At 39.0% G+C, this 22807-nt stretch overlaps 1 protein-coding gene and 1 long non-coding RNA gene across 6 annotated transcripts in view; both read left to right on the top strand.

The window, feature by feature from the left end:
• The first annotated feature begins 322 nt into the window (after positions 1 to 322).
• Positions 323 to 10351, top strand: cpz (carboxypeptidase Z). Of its 3 annotated transcripts, none has more exons than XM_015003275.2 (13): positions 323 to 1965; positions 2465 to 2509; positions 2986 to 3040; positions 4221 to 4543; positions 4656 to 4871; positions 5719 to 5915; positions 7848 to 8009; positions 8088 to 8246; positions 8336 to 8471; positions 8562 to 8701; positions 8822 to 8921; positions 9029 to 9174; positions 9559 to 10351. In XM_015003275.2, exons 1-13 carry the CDS (start codon positions 1872 to 1874, stop codon positions 9760 to 9762), a joined length of 1977 nt encoding a protein of 658 aa, XP_014858761.2. In that variant the 5' UTR covers positions 323 to 1871; the 3' UTR covers positions 9763 to 10351. The 3 variants fall into 3 exon arrangements, with proteins under 3 accessions (XP_014858761.2, XP_014858759.2, XP_014858760.2); XM_015003273.2 differs by having other exon boundaries at positions 335 to 1965; positions 5719 to 5954; XM_015003274.2 differs by having other exon boundaries at positions 336 to 1965; positions 2989 to 3040; positions 5719 to 5954.
• A 1212-nt stretch (positions 10352 to 11563) lies between these two features.
• The window catches only part of LOC106927601 (uncharacterized), a 40463-nt gene continuing 29219 nt past the window's right edge, over positions 11564 to 22807 (top strand). For all 3 annotated transcript variants that reach the window (XR_001420331.2, XR_001420332.2, XR_015763790.1), the window contains exon 1: positions 11564 to 11915. This is a non-coding gene — a long non-coding RNA (uncharacterized LOC106927601). The remainder of the gene's footprint in view (positions 11916 to 22807) is intronic.

Raw genomic sequence — 22807 nt, 5'->3', positions numbered from 1 at the left:
GAACACACCGCTCTGGTACAAAGACCAAGTAAATCTCGGAGTGTACCAGACCCTACCGCTGTCTGCATGGCTGCTATGTTGGTGCGCTGAAAACTAAAGCATCCTGTTTATCGCCGTCTTGATGTGTGTCTCTGGAGTGATGTAACAGTGAGTTTTGTAAGAGGCTGTTGGAAAAATGTTACAGCTGATATTACCTCTTGTGTTAATGAAGTGTTATTGTTGTGCACAAAATAAAAATAAATGTCCAAAACTATTAAATCACAGCAAGAAGGCGATCCAAACCCCCCCACAGCCAGAGACACGCTGAGTCAAGCATGAGCTCATCAGACACAGGCATTATGTGGCTCATTACGCTCCAGTTGTCACCTCATGTAAAAGTGATCCCAACGTAGAATTTTAATTAAAAAAAGCCACAAAAAGTGATAAATTCAATCATCTAAACTGCATAAACGGTGAAAGGTTGATGAAACGGGCTGGCCAATCCTGACTTTCAGCATCTGATTCTTTTTTCTGTGTTTGACTAGACATGGACTTAAAAATAGTGTCACTGGATGGCCAGTTTTCGAAGGGGCTACTACACACTGATAAAGCCTAACATTGTGTCCACCTTGTTCAGCACGTCTCACATATACCCAACTGGATCCAATTTTGAGGTCAACAGCAGTAGCTGATTTTTTTTTTTTTTTTTAGATCCCATCTTCAATCATACTCTGGATGTTGAAGATGATGTGATTCATCGGACCGGGCTATCTTCTTCCGCTGCCCATATTGCTGGTTTTAGTTGTGGTCAGGGGGTCAGCATTTCCATCCTGACTGGTCTGCAGCTTTGTATCTCAATGATCGAACAAACACCCTTCTGTCAGAGCCCGGATTGACCTCTTGAACACTTTGAGCGACATTAGCGTTGCGCAGGATTACAGGCGCCAGTCTTGACTACCCATGATGCTCTCGCTGGTTCATCGCGTTTGATACAGACCACTGTTCACCTGGAACATCCAAAAAGACATGCAGTTTTGAAGGTGTTCTCACGAAGCCACCAAGTCATCACAGTTTGACGCTTATCAAAGCTTGTTCAAGTCTTTACACTTGTGCCTAATCTATACTTTATAGGAAGAGATGTAGTGAAGCCCAGAATTATTCATTACACTGTCAGATGTAAATATAAACGTAGATAAAATGTTACATTTTAAGTTTACCAGCATTGATCTGATGACTGAAAGTCGACATTGACATTTTTGGAGTGGCCCAAACAGAATCCTGACTTGTGTCTGGTAGATAGTATGTGGAGAGGCCTAAAGATGAGGCTGCTAAGTAGTAGCAGCCGTGTCTTTATAACTGTAGACATGTTTATTTTCCTAAAAAAAAAAAAAAAAAATCCAGAGCCCTAAATTTCTCCTCTAAGCGTTACATGTATCTAATTGGAAGCCTCCGGAACCCCTGTCAGGTAGGTAGCAGCTCCACATAATGGTGCATTGTTTTGAAGATGTAAAAGCGTGGAAAGTAAGCGCAGAGTAAAGATGGAGGAAGGCGGGGAGAGGCATCGTTGGGTGCAAGCTCAAGCTTTTATTACGCGTGTGCGACACAAGCATTCATTTTAACTTTCGTCACCACACAAGCCACGTTCCTCTGCTCTCTTTTTCTCGCTCCAACACACACATACACACACACGGAGTGAAATATGATCGGCGCAGCAAAGAGCCGCAGTCCCATGTTCGGGTCAGGGATGCTCTCTCTGCACAGCAGACAAAGGACGGAGCTCTGTGCTGTGGGTGGTAATTATCAGGGAGCTCAGACGAGGAAGGAAAAGGAAAGGCAGTAGCTTCAACCAAACTTACTGCCACATCACACAAGCTGCTTCCTTGAAGCGCAGCATGCATTTGGAAGTTTTGGCGCTGCTGTTTTTCTTGGCGCGGAGTTGCCTTTGCGCCCCGCAACAGCCGTGTCATCCGGGAGACGAATTTTTAGGTAAGAGAAAACAATGGCCGAGCTCAAGTTTTTTTTTTCTTTTTTTCCCCCACATCGCAATCAGAGGCCGAAATGCAAAGTTCTCCTGCGGGCGAAAATAGGAGACACTGGACCGCTTTTTTTCATTTAGGACAGTGGATGATTCTGTCAGTTCAGCATTTAAACCTGTGTTTAGAAATCATTTATTATGTGCTAAAAAAGAAAAAAAAAAGTTGAGTTGCACTAACTGATTGTTGTACTCGTCGTTTTCTCTCATTGTTCTGTTTCTCAGACTAATTTCGGGACGTATAAAGTTGGAACCTCTCACGGGTTTCTATTGTTTTTACCCACAACTCTCTTTATTTGTTAACTCACAGTAAACTCTTTCAAATTCAGTTCGTCGTACGTTTGAAGATGTCGCCCCCTGGCTTTGAGTTTGGGATTCATTGCTTTTGTTTTGTGTGCGTGTGTGCGCGCGCGCGCGTGTGTGTGTGTGTATCATTCTCGGTTTTCCTCACAGGAAGATGCAGCAGCAGCAGCAGCAGCAGCGCACACGATGAAACACGTATGTGTCTGTTTAGCTTTTCTTTCTACACGGAGTTGAGTTCATAAAATATAGAAGCGCCAAGTAAAGTAAATCTTACACGTGAAATATCTTTGAAGTATGCTGTTTTCAAGCTGTAGTTGTCCTTTGTGGAAGAATAAGCTGTTTCAAATACAAAATGCTACTTCAAGATAATCAATCACTCGTGCTAAACTTTTTTTAAATAACATGTTTGAAAGTCTAGAAAAAAATCTGAAGAGCCACATTAAAGTGAGTTTATTTTATTGCTTTGATGAACACATTATTTGCAAAGCTACAAAGTACTGCTCTAAAATGTAAAATTATTATTATCCCATCTATGTGTATGTGTGACCTTGAAGAGAAATACAGTGTTATTGTCCAAAAAAACCCAAAAAAACAGAGAAACAATTTAAAATGTTCTTGCTCCATCAGAACTATTTTTGTAATAAACTTTCTCTACCTTTACTTTGTTCCAGCAGATACCTGCACAGAGCTGAACCTGGGCTACTGCAATGATCTGGAGTACTCAACGTGAGTCATGCAGCAGAACAAAGACATTACTCCCAATTTTTTATTTATTTATTTATTTATTTATGCATGCATGCTTTAAGTCACTGACTCTTGTACTTATAAACCACATTAATGTTTAAATTCACATCAGCTCTTATCAGGGATTACAGTCTTGCAAAATGAACACTTTTATACCTGTCAGTACAGACATGGGGAAGAATTACTTTGGGTACAAATTTTTCTGCCTCTGTGTTTAATACATTAAGTGGCAGATGGGTGCTGCCAACAAATTGAACTCAAGTACTTTAATATTAAGTAGGCCTTCAGTGATCCTATCTGTAAAATATTTTATTTGTCAATCAGGGTCTTTTTCAGACTGACTGAAGTCAATTATTTACATCAGGAATAAATATTCAGAAGATGGAATGAATTGGAAATCTTCCTAGGGGTAGAGGCCCACCCCAGGGTTAGACTTCACAATGCTCAGAGAAACTGCAAAAGACCCAAGAGCCACATCTAAAAGGCTAAAGTTTCCCAGCACAGTTATAATAATACGAAATATGCATTGTTTTAATTATGTCTTGCAGCCAGGAGACTACTAAGGTTTTCTAAGTTGTAGCTAAGTAAACTACTTCCAGTGTCTCTTGTACATAATAACAAAGTAGAGATGTTTGGCTATGATTTGCAGCACTATGTTATTATGTAAGGCTAAAACTAAACAGCATCTTATCAGAAACATCTCATCTGTAATGATACAAAATCTTAGCTCAGAGCTTAGTTCAACAGGACAATGATGCCAAACTCACCATCGCATCAACAAGAACGTATGAAGAAGATAATAATAATAATAATAATAATAATAATAATAATAATAATAATAATAATAATAATAATAATAATAATAATAATGTATGAACAAGGGTTGCATTGACTTAGTCGAATTTCATTTTTTATCCTGACTGAAATGCTCTGCTGAGTCTCAAGACAGCTGTACAGAGACAAATGTGTGGAAAATTCAAAGAACTGAAACAGTTGCACAAGATTTCTCCAACAGTAACATGAGAAATTGATGGAATCTTAGAGATTTAGAGACTTTATCAAGTTATTGCTTCTAACCATGGCTCCACAAACTATTGATGCAATGGGTGTATGTAAATATTTCCATTAGAGCATTCTTATCTCCCCCCTCCCATTTCTACAGAACCATATTCCCCAACATTCTTGGTCACCGGAGTCGTTTTGAAGCCGAGTCAGGAGCAGAGTACCTCCTCCTGAGTGTCATCCACGGTCTCCTCAATGGTGAGTGCTCCCCCGAGATCCGTCTCGTAGGGTGTTCGGTGCTTGCCTCGCCCTGTCGGGACAACAAGATGATCAAACCGTGCCGCAGCACATGCGAAGCATTGAGAAAAGACTGCATGCACGCCTTTGAGGCCATAGAGATGGCCTGGCCCTACTTCCTGGATTGCGATCGCTTCTTTGCTGCAAACGAGGAGGGTTGTTTTGACCCGCTATCTGGGATGAGAGGTAAAGATCAGAGTCTTGTGCCACTTGGACGCTTTGTGCTGACGTAATGTTTGAAACCAACACAACCAGCCCTCTGTCCTCTCCCACATATTACCGTCATTCACCCCTCCAGCCAGACAGGAGGTGGCATTGTCCAGTCTCTCTCCCGAAGAACCGAGCACCATCATCCAGTTCATCTACGCCTCTAACGCCCAGATGTACAGCTTACTGAAGAGGACGGCAGCCAAGTGCTCCCACATCTCTCATGTCTACAGCATCGGACGGAGCACCGAAGGCAGAGATCTGTTGGTTATTGAATTCACCGACAACCCAGGACATCATGAGCTGCGTGAGTGAACAGCGTCACACTGTTGTGACTTTTAGAACAATTCTGCGAAAAAAGATATTCTTCCGTTTTCGCTTCTTAGCCACATGCAAATGTTTCCGGTCATCAGTCAAATCATCAACTAAATTTCTTTTTAGTGTTAAAGACAACCAAAGTAAATATGAAATGTGGTTTTCAAATAATCATTGTATTTATTGTTGGGGGGTGTGAGTCATTCAGACCAGATGGGTTCTATGTAACTACTTCCTAAACTTAATTAAGCTACACTTTGTAGCAATAATTATCATAGAGGATCTGCGATATTTTTTCAGAGTCTTCTACACGCTGTAAATGAATTTTGACCCGCTCTTCTTTGCAGAATTGTTTTAATTCAGCAACAATTGATCCTTTTTGAGCCCAAATGACCTGTTTGAGGTCATGCCAAAAATGATACATTTTGATTTACTATTCCAACTTTGATGAGGCCAGTCCAAAACCTTTGTTTTTTACTAAGTAAGAGTTTGATTTTCTAACGAGTTCTGAACCATGGTACTGCCTTATAACCCAACATTGACTGAGCTCAAGGTTACAAACAGATGGTTGGACATTTTCCTTCAAGACTTTCTGGTTGAGAGCATAAATTCAAGGTCCCATCACTAGCAGCAAGCTGTTCAGGTCCTGAAGGAGGAATGTGTTTCAGAACATCAAACCAATTTAAATATTAGTCAAAGACAATCCAAGTAAATACAGAATGCAAGTTTTAAATGAATGTGTTTATTACTAAGAGAGAGAAAAAAACCCAACCCATATGGCCAAGCATTAAGTTTTTTTTTGTTGTTGTTGTGCTCATTTCCATTTTCATTTTCTGCAGTGGAGCCAGAGATTAAGTTGATTGGCAACATGCATGGAAATGAGGTGCTAGGACGTCAGCTGCTCATCTACTTAGCGCAGTACCTGTGCTCGGAGTACACCCTGGGAAACCAACGAATTCAGTCCATCATTAACAACACTCGCATTCACATTCTGGCCTCCATGAACCCTGATGGTTACGAGGTGGCCGCCTCAGAGGTAGAGGAAAGCAATGACCCGGAGCTCTCCAACCAGGAAGTAAATATTGTTAACAAAACGAAGGACAAACCACCATTATCCGCTCTCAATCCTTTTTTGGCTGCTTTGCTTCTCTTGCTTGTGCTTTGAACGTTGAATAATGCAAACTTCTATCAACTGTTTTTTTTTTCTGACTGTCTGATCATCCCACTTGGTCTGGGAACGATCCCGGCCTCAAGTTGATCAACCGGTGAGGTCGGGATAAGGACAAATAAAATTCACAGTTGACTCTGTTTTCATTTTCAGAAATGTCTTCCAACAGGGTTGAACACTTCAGCCGGCTCTGGAAGTTGCATGTTTCCAAAATGGGCACCGACGCCTTTTGTGTTTTTCGGATGTTCTGCACATTCACTCACACATCAGACCTAATCGTTTGCCTCCAATCTCTGCATGGACATTATTCTGTTATCTGGTTATGTGCATGCCACAGAGTGTGTATTTATACCTCCAATCAGGTCAGACGGAAGCTGCTGTTTGGAAATAAGGTGTTTCAGCCAGTTTTGGTCAGAACTGAGCCTTACATTGCATGGTTAAAATATTAATTCGATTTATGGTAATTTTCTTGGTTGATGGGCTGTGATCAAATTTTTAATTCGTTAAGAGCAGCTACTTGAAATTTGTCTTTTGACATGCTGTGCATGTGTGCTAGTAATTCCCAAAGAGTGTCTAAAATGGGAAAGTTTTGATTCCTGGTCGGCATCTGAAATATAGAAGAGGAAACTGTTTCTATATTTTTGCATGTATATGGCAGCATGCAGAGCTGCCCAACATGACCCCTCATTCGTTTATATTTTTTTGTTTTCAAAGAGCCAGAGTTTTTATGGTCTTTTAAAGTGGCCTTGCTCAATAATCCTCCAGTATTTCAACATTTATCTATGGATTTTTAAACTTTTTTTTTCTCACATCAGCACATAAAGTTTGGTTATTAGGTTGACTCCATAACATAAATAATAAAATAGAAGCTTAGCCCTTTATACATAATCTGAACATTTAGTGCTCCATCAGATGTTTGTAAGCAAAACATCTAAGTCAATAATAAGTTATCCAGAAGATGTTACTCTGTCAACCTGAACAAAACTAATGCGTCTTTACTTCCGTGTTGTTGTACTGATTAAAGTCAACATCTTGCACTCGGAGGCATCTTCGGCGTGTCCTTGATTGGAACCGACATAATCATGCTTTTATTGCAGCTTTCTGATAATCATCTCGTTTCAGCAAAATATTATTTTACAGGTAGTCAAACTGATGGTAATGTCAAGTTTGCCATACTTTACTGATTTAGCTAAAAACAATTTAAACTAAATATGTGTTTCTGCATCAGACTGCTACTAACTATACACCTTATGACAATTTACAATAGATTATTTGCTAAGTGCTCTGTATGCAGAAACTTGCTTTTTGAGCTAAGGTTCCTTTTTAAATAAAACTATCAGGTAATGGGGTTGAGCAGAAACATGAGCTTTACATTCAGAAAACCTGGGGACACATAGATCAAGGCAACTTTAAATGACTACAGAGAAATCTGGTTCTTTAACAGGAAAATATAAATGTAAAAGTTTTTATATTTTAAAATATAAAGAAATTAGCAGTGGCTGAACTCTACAAATATGTAACCATGCACATACATTGTTTTTTTTTTCTTCTTCTTCTTCTTCTTGAGGAAAAAGCCTTACGTAATGTCTTCATGTTTCCTCTTCATTATTATGGATACATGGTCTTGTCTTCATGTTAACAATAGAACTAACAAAGAAGTCTAAAATTCATCTTGTAGAAATTCTGACTAATACAGTTTAGTTTTCTTCACATAACCACTGTTGCTACTTATCTTGCGTTATCCCCACAGTTACCTTCCACTTCGTGCAAGAGCACATTTTAACGCCGCAAATCTTTTAGGGTCATCTGCTAAATGGATGGACAAGCGGACGGGCTAATGCCCAGAACCTCGACCTGAACCGCAACTTTCCCGACCTCACCTCCGTCTTCTACCGGAACCGTCGCAGCAGGCACTACCGCATAGATCACATCCCGATCCCTGACTCCTACTGGTTTGGGAAGGTAGAAGAAAATGAAACGGCTTTTCACATCTCAACTGCCTTGAACCTAAATCATGTAGTTCCAACTTTTGAACTGCAGGTGGCGCCAGAGACCTACGCAGTAATGAAGTGGACCAGGTCACTGCCGTTTGTTCAGTCTGCCAGCCTCCACGGAGGCGAGCTGGTGGTCTCCTACCCCTTCGACTTCTCCAGACACCCGCAAGAGGAGAAGATGTTTTCACCCACTCCAGATGAACAGGTGGGGATTCACGAAAAAAAAAAAAAAAAAACACTTTATTGTCACTTTGTCTTGACTTTTCCACTACCAATAAATCTTCCAACGCTCAGATCTTCAAGCAGCTTGCTCGCACTTACGCTGACGCTCACGCCACCATGTCAAACAATGACACGGACCGGTGTGGGGCCTCTTTTTATCGTAACAGAGGCATCATCAACGGCGCTCTGTGGTACAGTTTTGCTGGGGGTGAGATGCCTTCAAAGTGCAGCGCATTTGCTAACCCTAACCCTGACACCTGCTCCCAACATTACCTGAACACCTATTGTCCTTCTGCAGGTATGTCTGATTTCAATTACTTACACACTAACTGTATGGAGATCACAGTGGAGCTTGGCTGTGACAAATTCCCCTCGGAGGCCGAGCTCTACCCAGAATGGAAAAGGAATAAAGAAGCCCTGCTCAGTTTTCTCGAGTCTGTAAGTGTCTACAGAATAAAGTTAGACTGTTTGGTGGCGCTACATTTGCTCAGTCCAGACCAAATTATACTCGGTTGTGAGGGAATTGTTGTTGTGATTGTGCTCTTGCTCTCTGGACAGGTCCACAGGGGAGTTAAGGGCGTTGTGAGGGATACAAATGGAAACGGTATAAAAGGTGCAACTGTCTCTGTCAGGGGGATTAGAAAAGATGTCACTACAGGTAAAAATAAACAAATCCAAAGTTTCTGTTCGTGCAGAAAAAAAAAACATCTTGTTGAATTTTGCAATTTCACCGTTTCTGTTCATTTCACCTTAACTCACTTGCAGCTGAGGACGGAGACTACTGGAGGCTGGTGAATCCAGGCACTCACATCCTGACAGCCACTGCCAAAGGTTACTCAAAGGTCAGCAAGAGGGTTTACCTGCCTCACAACTTGAACAAGGCTGGACAGGTCAACTTTGTCTTAGAGAAGGTTTGTATTCTCGACTTCTTACTTTGTACTTTGTATTCTAAAGTTTGCTGTTTCATTCAAAGGCTTCCAAACTCTAATTGTTTGGGGTGAACTAAACGCACAAATAATAATAATAATAATAATAATAATAATAATAAATAGACTTTTCTCTACATTCTACAAGATTAACAATACTTTCGCATTTTCTTTAGTTTCAATTCATACATCTCACTAGCTTAGAGATGTGCTTCTCTTCTGTGTAAAAATTCACTGCAAAATCAAAACAGCTACATTTTGATTTAGTCGATGCACAGAGGACATTTCCTTCCATGCGTGCCGTTTGCTGAGTGAAGTTGCTTGATACCCATTTGATCGCTTGACCTCTCCGTTTTTCCACACAAACAGCTTCCAGTGGAGCCAGACATAGATGACCACCTCTTTCCCACGGCAGACAGCTGGGATCGATTTGACCCCTACAACCAGTTTGAGCGCCATGGCGAGCCGGTTGTCACCGAGGAAGGAATAGAGCGGCAGGAGAAGCCGTGGTGGTGGAACTACTTCTCCCAGTCTGGCATGTCATCCCCAAATTGGCTGCTGAAAAATGTATAGACACATGTTGGAAACATGAACATCCAGATGTGCTGACACAGAAGAATGAATGGACCCACATCCAGTCTCGTCTGTACTTCCAGGGGCATCTACGTACCAGCGGCTGTGACACTGATGTCGTCTGCCACCTAAAACTTCATCCGTGCATTTTCAAAAGTTTTGAAATTACATTCTTAAGCTTTTTTAGCAAATATTATTCTGCAGCTGCATTTAACTTGGGTTGAAAAGGTAACACAAAATAGAAAGGATGTGCACAGTAGAGACATGAGTAGAAACAGGCACCTGATAGGATAGAATTTTTTTATTTCCATTGAGCAGCAGATTGAAATATTCCAGTTTTTAAATTCAGGTTGGGCAATATTTCTAATATCATGTCATAAATGCCAAATTTTCTTCCGTTTTTGTCTTTTGTTCTGTAGCTAAAAGGCAGCAGTGGCACATTTAAAAACATTTGAACCTCTATAAAGCTTCTGCACTACTGCTTTTGATAAAAGCAGTTCTGCGCCATCACTGTGTGAACAGTAAAATGGTTTGCTTTGAGTCTTGTTTCAGGTCATAAAAAAATAAATATAAGTCTATAGATATAAAATTCTGTCACATATTTTATCCCGAGTTATTTTATTAAAAAGTCTAAAGACTCTTGAATTGCCTCACTTTAGCCAGCAGAGGGCGAGAGAGACTAAGTGATGACCCCAGTTTTAAGCGCAGTTTTTGGAGAATCAAAGTCAAAAGTTTAGCGCTTCAGTGTGAATTTAAAATCTCACATGTCCTTATTATTGGGTGTCTGACAAACTGAGGATGCAGAAGAGCGTAAAAAAAGCTTTATCCTTTGCTGTGACTTACCCACACTGATCTTCTGGGTAAAAAAAAAACCACAGGCAAAATATTATGTGCTGATTTTCCTCCTTGAAAGCAAAGTGTTCCGTTTGTTGTGCAAAACACCCCCCACACCCAATTTTCAACTTTTTACCCGAGGGATCTCATTGTTTCAAATAACTGCATACTTTGTGAAAAAAATGAACAAGTTTCTTCCTTAAAAGAAACTTCTACCGTGACCTGAAAATCAGATGAGATTTTCAGCAAACGTCTGTTGCTGCAAAAGCTGATAGTTAACGCATTTCGTGGGCTAAAGTGAGAACCAAGAACATGGTTTTGTCCATGATGTTGGTTTCTATCCTGTAAGTTTTCCTTAGAACATTCACATTGAGATTGACCTATTGGCTCCAGAATCCAGTTATTGTTGAGTGAGGCCTCAGAAACCCTTTTTCTTTAAATTTTTGATTTTTGTTCATGTTTGAAAGATTCTGTGATAATGATGTGGAAACATATCAACCACTGAATTCTCAGCATTTGGTGTTCTTTACACGTACTGACTTCAGTCACTTCCATTTTGAACAGAAGTGATTTGTAGAAATAATATGTAACTCTATATTTGCCCTGTCCTGGAAAGTAAAATACAATGTAAGATATTCCAATATAAAGCAGTAAAAACACATCTCCCCATCCTCACACCAGGTGAAGCAATCAAACTTATAAATCATTTGACCAGATATATTCAGATATAAAAGAGGTTGTTTCATTTCAAGGCTTTGGTGATCATAGAAAGAATCTGAAAAACTGCATTTGCCTTTTAACTGTATCGAATGTCCTGTCTGTATGACGGAACTTTAAATGTTTAGAAAATATTACCTGTAATTAAAATACGCAAAAGGTGGATCAGACTTAGTAATAGTACACATTGATTCACTACCCACTAACTTTACCTATCAAATGTTAGAGTCTATATCCATGGTCATGCAAAACTAACACAGATGCATTATACCCAGAGATCATCTTGTGTAACAAGTCTGAACCGGAAGTGATCCACGCCATCGTCGTAGACAAGCGCAGCACAAAGCATAGATGAACCATGACTTCGACACCAACAAAAATAGAGTAGATTAACACAACCCACCAATGTGGAAGAGAAATATATATCAACAAAACCGCTGCTGTGGGAAACGACCTCTATGAGACAGTTACATGTCAGAAGATGTGGGCAAGCAAGCTACCTCCAACCTCCTTACACGAACTTCGCGGCCTGAAATCCATGCAAACAGCTTTGTAAAGGTCGTACGAACTCCTTTCCCTACAAGATTGTGGTGACTGGCAGAGTAAGTACCTGTAGTAACGTACACGTAGGCTTCATGTCCGTCGTAGCAGATGGAAGCTATATTAGCTATGCTAATTCTGGTAGTTCGACGTCTTCGGAAGTAAGTACTACAGTAAATATCACATATTTATCTTGGTGTTAAAAAGAGATTAGTATAATGTTCAAAAATTATAATCGAGTAATGCACTTAAATTGTTAAGATATGAAAGAAGGCCAGAGCTAGTTCTAAGCTTGTGGCTTGTTTATTGTTGTAGCATCTAATCAATGACACCTGCCTGCCAAGATGGCTGTCAGTTACAAAGTTCGGAAATGTGACATGACATCACATGAGAACTACGTAAGCCAAATCTTATTCAGCACTGTAAATTTATATTCCACCTAAACTCATATTCTCCTATAAATAAGACATCCAGAAACTGCCTATAAAGCAGTTTTTTTGTTTGTGCCACGAAGGTAAACCATCATGGAAGAACACATCTCACAACAGCAAAAAATTTAGCAACCAAAATATTTTAATCTATTATCTCCCTTTTCTGAGTAGATATCTTTATATTCTTTTCGGGTTATATTTTTCAATCTGTTAAATTTTCTCTGTTGCCTATAATGTTTTCTTGACTTCACCACATTTGCTGTGGAACTGCTAAACAACGTTATGACTTCGGCTAATCAGTTTTGTGAATCTGCCACTTTTTTTCCTTGCCATGGTTTTGCAGTCCAAGTTCATTCATGCTGAAGTTGTAACAAGTCAAAATGTTCCACAATAGCGTGCATTAACAGACCTGATTACTTATATTATCCCCTGGCATCAGAGCCTCTTCGAAGTTTTTGGTTAAATTTTATATTTCTTGGGAAACGCCAGTGGGGGAAGTCTGTTTTTTTGGAGCACTTATCAACCACTGCCTCAGCAACCACATCCAGTATCAAGAGGCATTTTCTGAAATACTTCGGTCTGATTAAGGTGTCTGTTCCTTCTCTTTACAGAAATGAGAAGCTGGAACCTGTTAATAACGCTAAAATGACAGCAAGACCTACTTTAGATGTGAATTTTGTGTTTTGACAATAACATCTTAACCATTGGTTTGTTAGCATTGAGCCTTCCGTTTCTGTTAGCGCTGAATGCTAGCTTCTAGCGGCCTTCTTGAGGATATAACTGTACTGCATGTTTTGGAAATAATACATTTTCTTTCTTTTTGCAATTTTTGTCTTGGGGAACTCGTGATCTAAATGCATTCAGTGACTTTCTTGGCACTCCCATTAGCTAACTTCTTAATTATGTCAAGGCTTTGTTTACTTCATTCATATTGAGGTAGCATTAATATTTTAATATGTGTCTGACATGCTACCCTATTCACTATAGATAAACTATGTTCCACAGGGTAGGTAGTTGGTATGGATGGAGAGGATGCAGTAAAAACACCATTGCAATGCATTCCTTTGAAAGCGTAGTTCTGCAGGTTGTCTTCATTTTCCTACTCTGGGTCAGACTCTGGCTCCAACATGTAAGGTTGGATGGACAAGTCTTCCACCGCTGACACCTCTGATAAACTTGAGAATAAAAGTTTCTGTGCTGGTAGATGATTGTATTGATGCTTTTAGATCTACAAAAATGGCTGAACGCGGTGGAGTGGAACTGAGCTCCGTCAGTTATCAGGGCGTCAAGTTAATCTTATTAATCTTAAACTCTAAGAAACATTTCTTGTCATTTATCACACTGGCTACATGCAGAAGTATAGCACATCTAGCGCTAGTCAGTCATACAACAGAGTGAATGCTTGTTTTATAATATGAAAGATTGCTATAGAAAATGAGGGAAGCCATTGAGGCTTTTGTACTCATTGTTTAAATCTTAGCTAAGCAACCTGATGTTTCCAAAACAGTCATTTTTTAAATTCTTTCAGGTTGCCTGAAAAAAATAGATTTCTTTAGTGTTTATTGATGTGTGAGCAGCATCTCATTTACTGTTCCTTTTTAGTTTGTTGCATTATCAACAACATATGCTTCCAGTATTAGAGTCGGAAAACATAAAGATGCATATGCATATTGCATTTGTAGGTTTTCTTTGAAAAGCGTTTTTTTTTTTTTTTTTTTTTTTTTGCATCGTGCTATAATTATCTCTGTTCCAAGGCAACATGCTCCCAGATGTCTCCTCCTTATGTTTCTGAAGTGAGTTTCCATCTGGGTGATTCTCACGAACATGGTACAACTTACAACAAAAATAAAAATGCATTGTATGCACACAAAAACACACCTTCTTTATAAAATAGAATCTAATTTTATCTTTCAATGTAAAATTATAACCTCTATGCATATTTTTAAAGGTATTTTTAGACATTTTAGTCTGACTTTGAAGAAATAAATTCATTACCGTAACACAATTTTGATGAAGAAATATGAAACCACAAAAACATTTTTCCACTTTTTTTGGACACCATGGACTTCAGTGTCCACAAAGGAGAAGGTACCAACAAAGAATAGTCATTAATAACAAAATTTATTATTTTAATGTAAACAATTATTTCATTACCGTAACATGAATACAATTTTAAAATCTATTTTTGTTCTAATTTTGTGTTAAATCATTAAATTGAAAAAACAACACAACCATAATATAAAAGAGTCTGACCATTTCATTGAGGAATTAAAAAGTTCATGTAATTCTTTTATCTAATCTAAATAAATTATCATAAAATGAGCATAGCGGTAATGAAAAAACGTATGTCGGTAATGAATAAGAATGTTTCGGTAATGAACACTTTATAATTACACTAACATTTAACTACACATAAATAATAAAATGGCATGTAACAAAACATACATCTGCAAATTAAACATTTTACCAACATTGAGCCATGGAAACAAACCCACAACTGACTTTTTTTCATCTCTGCTTATTGCTTGGAATGTAAGGTTGGGCAACTGGACGAATTCATCAATCCTCAGGAATAGTAGGGCTGTAGTGATTCAATAATCTCACGATACAATACAATACACGATATTCTGCTCACGATACCATATATATTGCGATATTCAGCAAACAATACAATTCAATACACTTTTGCAATTTTCTGAAAGATTTTAGAGGGACAGAGTGATTTTGGTGACATTTTGTGACTTAGAGTTGGATTGAATTAATTTAACTGAAAACTGATTAAAAGCACCAACTACACAACACCTGGCTCTAGTTGGACATGGACACAGACTTAAAGTCAACAGCTGGACAAAATGAATCAAAGAAGTGTTGAGAAGACATGTTTCTTTTAATTGAAACAGTACAAACTGTAGCTTACATGCATTTGTGAAGTAAATAAAGTGCACCAAGTACCCTGCTCTGAATAGTTTGATACCTTTTTAACCTTGACACTTAACATCTGAAGGAATCACTCTAAGCCTGATGACCTAATCACTCTCCTGGCGAAGCAAGCAGTGAGTGAACAAGATGACAGTTGGATGTTACAATACTTGCATTACTATATCGATTTTTTTCTAGGAAAGAAAATATTGATATATATCGCAAAAATCGATATTACACAGACCTGGATAATAGGCTATGTCCTTCACTGGGTGTTTTTTTAATTTTTATTCATTTATTTTTATGTAAGGGTGATTTATTTATTGAGGTGGCTCGGGCATCCTCACCAGATGCCCAAGCCACCTCAACTGGCTCCTCTCAATGTGGAGGAGCAGTGGCTCTACTCTGAGTCCCTCCCAGATGACCAAGCTCCTCACCTTGTCTCTACAGGAGAGCTCAGAGAAAAAACATTTTAGCCTCTTGTAGCTGTGATCTTGTTCTTTTGGTGATGACCCAAATCTCATGCCCATAAATGAGGGAAGGGTTGTAGATTGGCCAGTAAATTGAGAGCTTTGTCTTTTGACTCAGCTCTCTCTTCACCAGGGCAGACCAGTGCAACTGAGAAAATGTTGCATATTGCTGAACCATAATGGAAAGCCATTACTGCTTACAATGAAAAGCAGTATATGCTTCACTGTGGACGCTGCACCAATCCACCTGTCAATTTCTCACTCCATTTTCCCATCCATGACTACAGATATACTGGGAACTAAACCTGTAGATCATGACCTGATGAAGCCAACAGGACCACATCATCTGCAAAAAGCAGAGATGCGATCCTAAGGCCACCAAAACGGACCCTCTCCACATCTTGGCTGCGTTTAGAAATTCTGTCCATGAAAGTAATGAACAGAATCGATGACAAAGGGCAGCCTTGGCGGAGTCCAACTCTCACCGGAAACCAGCCCGACTTACTGTCAGCCCCTACAGGGCTCCCTGAAGGACACGGTCGAACACCTTTTCCAAGTTCACAATACGCATGTAGATTGATTGGGCGAACTTCCACGGACCCTCCAGGACCTGCTGAGGGTGTAGAGCTGGTCTAGTGTTCCACGACCAAGACAAAACCCACACTGCTCTTCCTGAAGCTTAGATTCGACTAATCCAGAACCACAGAATAGACATTACCAGGGAGGCCCAAGAACCCTCTGTAGTTGGAGCATACTCTGTAGGTGGACCACCCCCCTGGGCTGCCAGTCCAGGAGAACTGCCCCCAGTATACATCTTCTTTCACTCATTCACCTTCCAAGTAAAATTTTGATAGCGGAATATCCTTAACTGAATCGAAAAACCATCAAATTGGATCATGAGTTGAAATGGGTCCCTCTGAATCTAAGCATTTTTGGAAATTTTAATTGATATCCAGCACTACTTCCTTTTTCCCTTCACATTAGGTAATTAATATTTGTTGCCATAAAATAGTATAACCATTTTTCATAAGTAGGAAGTAAATAAAAAACTGCTGTAATTGTGTAAAAAAAACAATAAGAAGGAGCATTAAAGTTTAAATGCACTATGTATTTATCTATGTTTTCATTTCAAAAAGACACTGTTCATCACCGTAATCTTGTTTTTCATTACCGCAACAGGTCTAAAATTGCGTGGTAATGAAAGTTGTGCATTACGGTAATGAGTGAAATTCGCATGAGATAGCTTAAAATGGTAGCATGCCATGGTGAGTCAGCTAAAATTTTTTCACCTACAATACAAATTCCCTGATATCTTCTCTACAGAAAAATATCTAATCATTTACTTTTTAAGCACATGAGGTAATGCACATTACGGTAATGATCGGCTGTGGTGTGCGAATAGGCGTATGCAAGGAGAAACATAACAATTATCATAATCAAAATATGTCAAACAATCTTATTTTTTAGCCATATTTTGTCTTCTCTTCTTTGTGGTACATTATGGGTCAAAATAACTCAATTTTAAAAAATTCTATAAATTTAACAGGACTTCGAACAAGGTGCTACGGTAATGAGTTTTGCACCTCTGGACACTCACTTTTATTAAAATATATTTTATTATTTAATAGGAAATCATTAGATATCACAATATTGAGCTAGTTTACATTATTTTACACAAGTTGGTAGTATTTTTTTATAAACCAGCTTGAATAATTACAATGATAAATTGAGGTGAAAGCATTTTTTTTTACTGTGGACGCATTACGGTAATGAATTTCTGACTCTAAAATTAGTTAAAAAACATTTAAAAAAATATTTTGGTAACTAACAATTAACTGTGCCAAATATTAGAAATGATGATTGTTCAAATAAAAGTGAATTATTTTTAATTTTCATGAGTATGACTTTAAAATCTTCTTAGACATTCAAATGACTGGGTTCGTGAGAATCACCCATCTGGCACACTTCCACCAAGGCCACTGACTCTCCCTTTCTCTCTGGTCTCCCCTGTACACTCTGTAGTCACTTTCAATCTAACTGCATTGGTGTCTCTAACACAACACTTTTTAATACTCTCCATATATAATGCAAATGCCACACCACTCTGCTCTGAACCTCTTCTATTCCCCTCCTTTACTTTGGTTTCTTTTTTCACGTTCATCTCAGTGTCGGTCTGTCTTTCTTTCCTGCAGCTATCTAGCTGCTGTGCCCCAGGAGTAGATGCCTGCTCAATGTGGCAGAGATGATTTGTTTGCTTTGCAATTATTTTCCATCAGTAGAGACAAATGGATTCATACTGCATAGAAAACCCACATAGACAAGGCCAGAGTGATGAATGCACTTGAAACCAACTGATGTCCACTCCCCATAACACAAAGTAGAGCCTTTTGATCCAATAATGAATTGCTTTATGGATATAGGTACAGGATAATCACAGTGATATACGTAGTTTGCAAACAAGACAAAGTTCATATAGATGTGTTGTTATCTACTAGTGGTGTTATTCCTTTGCAGGTCAGCAATAGTGTTCAAACTGTAGGTCATTGCTTTATTGTTGTTTTGTTTCGGCAGAAATTAATATTATCACTTCCTGAAAGTAAAACAATATAGATACGATAAAAAAAATAAAATAAAAATAAAAAACTCATAAAATGTTGACCACTTACAATAGCACTTTGTTAAAACTACAAAAAATATATTTATGTTTTACAAATTTAGTCCTAGTTTCAATATCAGTCTCTGTTATCAACAATCTGAACACTAACTTCTTTCAGTCAGGAAGTCTAATTACATGCTTTACAGAAAGGAATAAAATGAATAGCATCTGATTCCAGCAACTACTTGAATAAAGAAATACACAAAATGTTACCTACTCTATATAGATTCACAATTGCTGTGTTTGGGTTTGACTTTTGTTCCAAAGTAAATGGCGAAATTAGAACATTTTTGTACAAATTAGATCTTGCTTCCGAATTTTGCCACAGTCAAATCTATGAGACATTATTCTACAACCCAGTTTGTAAATTCATTCTGATTTCCTTCTTCTGTTGATTTTCTTTATCTGCTACATTCTGCCATTTATTTTGCTCTGCTAATTAGCTAAATCACAGAAACTTCTGCCAACCAAAGTGGTTGCGTACAGTGATATTATTATGGCTTTTGTAGATGTCCACAACAGAATTTTATTTGTTGTCTAGATTTGGGTACACTTTGTGTCCTCAAACAGTACATGGCCATGTATATGCTTATAGTTGTACTCAGAAATTACTGAGAAAATGTTTTCTCCAACGTTTCTAACCTTTTGCATTTTAAAAGGAAGCTTCATAAACAGACTTGACGTGATTAGTTCTTTCTGTTTGTTTTATAGAACTGAAACACACGACCACACTGCAGACCTTTGTCTATGAACTTTCAAACTATCCTCGGTTAAAGAGATTAACCTTTTCCTCCTGACTCACGTCTTCTTGATTTTTCCCTTTCTCCTGCCTCTGGTCTTCTTTCTGCTGTTTAGCCCTGTCTCCGCTTTTGGAGTGTCTGGTTTGACAACTCCTTGTCCCGTCGCACCCCTCCTCTTTTTGCCTCTCCTTTGCCCTCCCTCCCTCCTTTTATACGAAGGGCAGGTTCAGGGGTCACCAATTACTCTAAGAGGGCTGAGAAAGTTGTATGGGCTCTGCCCTCGGGGCTGCCATGTTGTATTATCATCAGCGAGATTGCAGGTACGCTGCAGCAACTGGCTCCCGGCACAACAGCCACAACCTTAGCCTGAGCACAAGGTTGTATAGGCTCAGTTAGACTCAAACTTTTCTCATGCCTGAGTGGATGGCTGGCTCCTAGTCTGCCTCCTTCTCTTACTGACCTGCTGGGCAGAACTAATACATGCCTAGACTTCAGAAAACTTGGCTTTGTGATCATATGCACAAGGACAGTATGTACATATTTCACTCAGCCTGTCATGATAGGGTAGAGTGAATTTAAGAGTGGATTTAGGTCTTTGTATGGTTTTAGAATTTTCCAATACATGCAAAAGGCAGAACCAATGGAAATAATGGGAATCAAGCAGTATAATTGCAAGTACTTTGCATAGGTGCGAAAACATTGGGGATGATGTTCGATAGCATGTAAAAAAGATGTTAGACTATTGACCTGAAGCAGTGACGTCTGTAATTACTGTTAATTGGGCAGTGACTGAAGAAAGTTGATGTTTTCAACAAGGGACAAGTATGTTAACAGTCTGTTTAACAAAAAGTCATCAACAAATTTCAGCATATTACACTAAGAATCATCAGCTCTTCGTCACCCCCATTTGTTTTGACATTAGGCCTGTTCAGACATGGCATTAACACAAATCCTTGCTGGTCCAGATACAAATGGACAGATTTAAACCTGAGGGTTTACACCTGACATTAAAAACCATCAAGAGCAATTAGACCTCAGCTACCTGCTCAGGATGCAGATAGACACGTTGCCGTGTCCCTCAGGCAACGCAGACTTCATCCACGGGCTGTTTCTTCAGCAGCGATGATACTTCATAATAGAACTACGTCAAAATGGGTGCTGCTGTGAAACAGGGGGTAAGTGAACAAACAGTAGTTGTGTTTCCATTACAGATAAGGACAAAACATTTTTTGACATTCTGCTAACGTTGAAAAAACAAAATTTTGCAATTGGGGTGTTTCCATTCAATGAAAAACTCAATTAAAATCTTGTGAATAAGTTTGTACACATGGTAATATCCCAGGCCATCATCCTCCTACCTCTTGTTGTCTACTTCGTCTCTTTTGCCTGTAGTAACATCTGGTTGTTGATCACATGTCTGTGATGTAAAAAAAAAAAAAAAAAAAAAAAAACCAAAGTGTTTACATTGGAGTTTCACTAAATACATTAATTTTGATACAGCTGAAAAACCACCTCAACGAAGCGTCAAAATTATTTAACAAAAAAATGTGAGTTTTTCCAAAATTGATACATTTCTATTAAGCAAATTATGTTTTCGGAATTCCAGTTTGCGCAATTATATGGTCAGTGGAAATGCAGGTATTCTTAAAAGTTATTTTCTTTTGTATTTAAAGGAACAGCGCCTAATTTTAACAAGGGTGTAAGAACAATTCAGATCAGTAGTACTCTTTCAGTGTGAACTAGCGTGATTTGCTTTCATAGTGAAGACAGTGACGCCGCAAATGATCAATGAAAATGATTTGAGTGAAGTTCTGCTCAATCTGTCCTGAGGTGCATTCACACCTGTGGTGTTTTGGTCAGGGCAGACAGTACTATCAAGTCTGAGTGGGGCATTGCAAAGATTAGACTAGTCAGTTTTCTTAAAAGTCAAACAGAAAATAGCAGTTTCTGCCTCCAGCTTGAGTAAATTGCTAGACTTGGTGTGACAGAGTTTAAAGCTCTTTCAAAAACCTAGAACGTGCCAGCGTTTGTATCCTACCTCCATTGGTGTGTATGCTTTTTTTCTTTTTTTGATTTTTCAAATGTCCATCAGTACAAATCTTCTGGTACATTTAGAGGCCCGGCCCAGTGTTGTTTTGTCCGGGGCCAACAGAAGCTGCTCAGCCAGTTGGAGTTGAAACGGCTCCTGAATAGAGAATCCCAAAGTCTGCTTCAGCACGCTCAGCCAAACCCCTCCGTAATTGCAAAAACAGCACTTGGTCCAGTAATAATGGGTGCACGTCATCTCCAATCCCTATTCGACCTGTCTGTCCACACCACAGTGGCAGCAATTACAGACTCAGGCTCTACCCTGGATGTGCGTAAAGGCAGAGAAACAGTAGACTTTGTGTATGTGCATGAGGGGGAGGCAGGTTACAGGGTGCATGAGAAACTGAAAGAAGTGTTTAAGTACACTAGAAAGAGCAAATACAGACGTGCTTTCAAGGGAAATTAAACATTTTTTACAGACATTCGTATTTTGCTGTAAGATGTCAACAGGGAGACCTTTAGTAGTTTATTTGGCAAACAGCTGGAGCGTTTGCCTTTTGGATTTTTCCAGCTCGTTGACAACAGAGTCACGAAATGTCAGAATTAAGTTGGCAGATTAAATCCAGACAAGCAAAAGCGCTAATTCAAATACCAACAAAGCTTTGAAACTAATGTGGCCAATTTCTTCCTAAAGTCTGTGAGTCACTTCCTTTACTAAACATCCTCATGGCTACCCATCCATGACTCCTACAATGGCCATCACAAGGATTAACTGGAACACCGACTGATCTTTCCTGTTACGCTGCTATTGTTTTATTTGATTTTTCCCACAGGAGCATGACGAACTGGTGTCGAGGTGGACAATGGAACAGAGCCGCGGTCTGACCCCAAAACTAATTTGCCAGCTTCGCTCTTTTAACAAGTGCCAGTTTCATCAGTGCTGAGTTTGTTTATCTCCTCCTCTTCCCTTTATTTGTTGTGATGTTCTTCATTCTCAAGCGCAGACTTGTAAAACGAGATTTGGATGTTTTGAAAAAGTTCCTGGGCTCTTCTCTTTGCCTGATGCTATTCCTGGCTAGTCTTTTTCAACAAATACTGTAGATGGCATACTTTTTGTTTTCCTTTCACATAATTTTGATCTAGTAATTCTACAAGACACATAGGACTGATTTAAAAAAAAAAAAAAACTGTCTTTTTGCTAGCAAATTAGGATCTGAGCTTGTGCTCATGTATTTGTGATAATCTCTTTTTTTATATTGCTCATGATTTCTAAAGACAGAATCTGCTTTTGATTTGGTATGAGTGCCATTGTTGCCGTATAGTTGTACTACAACAGGCAGTGTCTGGTTTCCGAGGGGTCAGAGGCTGGGACGGAGTAGCCGTAAGCACCAACGGTATGTGTGAAATTTGACACAGCTCTGCACCATTTGTGTGCGATTATGCTGATTTCCTCGGGCAACTTATGTCGGCAGCTTCTCACAGACAGATAGATACACCGTGTAGAGATATGCGTTTACAGGAAAAGCCGGTGTGCCAGTTTAGAACCTGATACTTTCAAATAGGCTTTTAACTAAAAGTTCGTGATGGTTTTATTAGTCATTTTGTCTCTGCTCTTTAGGTTTTGCAATAGGCTAACCATGTGCATAAGTTAAAGAAGACAAACTTTGGGTCCAGTGCTGGAATTATGTAATCTATGCAGGCAAATTTATC

Source organism: Poecilia mexicana, unplaced genomic scaffold (assembly GCF_051168715.1).
Source record: "Poecilia mexicana isolate PSO_F unplaced genomic scaffold, ASM5116871v1 scaffold_1, whole genome shotgun sequence".
Classification (NCBI taxonomy): domain Eukaryota; kingdom Metazoa; phylum Chordata; class Actinopteri; order Cyprinodontiformes; family Poeciliidae; genus Poecilia; species Poecilia mexicana.
The sequence above is the reverse complement of the archived record's forward strand: the minus strand, read 5'-3'. Positions and strand labels throughout refer to the sequence as shown.

Coding starts and splice junctions, on each gene's coding strand:
- cpz (XM_015003273.2), top strand. CDS start 1,872: ATGCATTTGGAAGTTTTGGCGCTGCTGTTTTTCTTGGCGCGGAGTTGC. Junction 3,041..4,220: donor AATGATCTGGAGTACTCAAC/GTGAGTCATGCA, acceptor CCATTTCTACAG/AACCATATTCCCCAACATTC. Junction 9,175..9,558: donor TCAACTTTGTCTTAGAGAAG/GTTTGTATTCTC, acceptor CCACACAAACAG/CTTCCAGTGGAGCCAGACAT.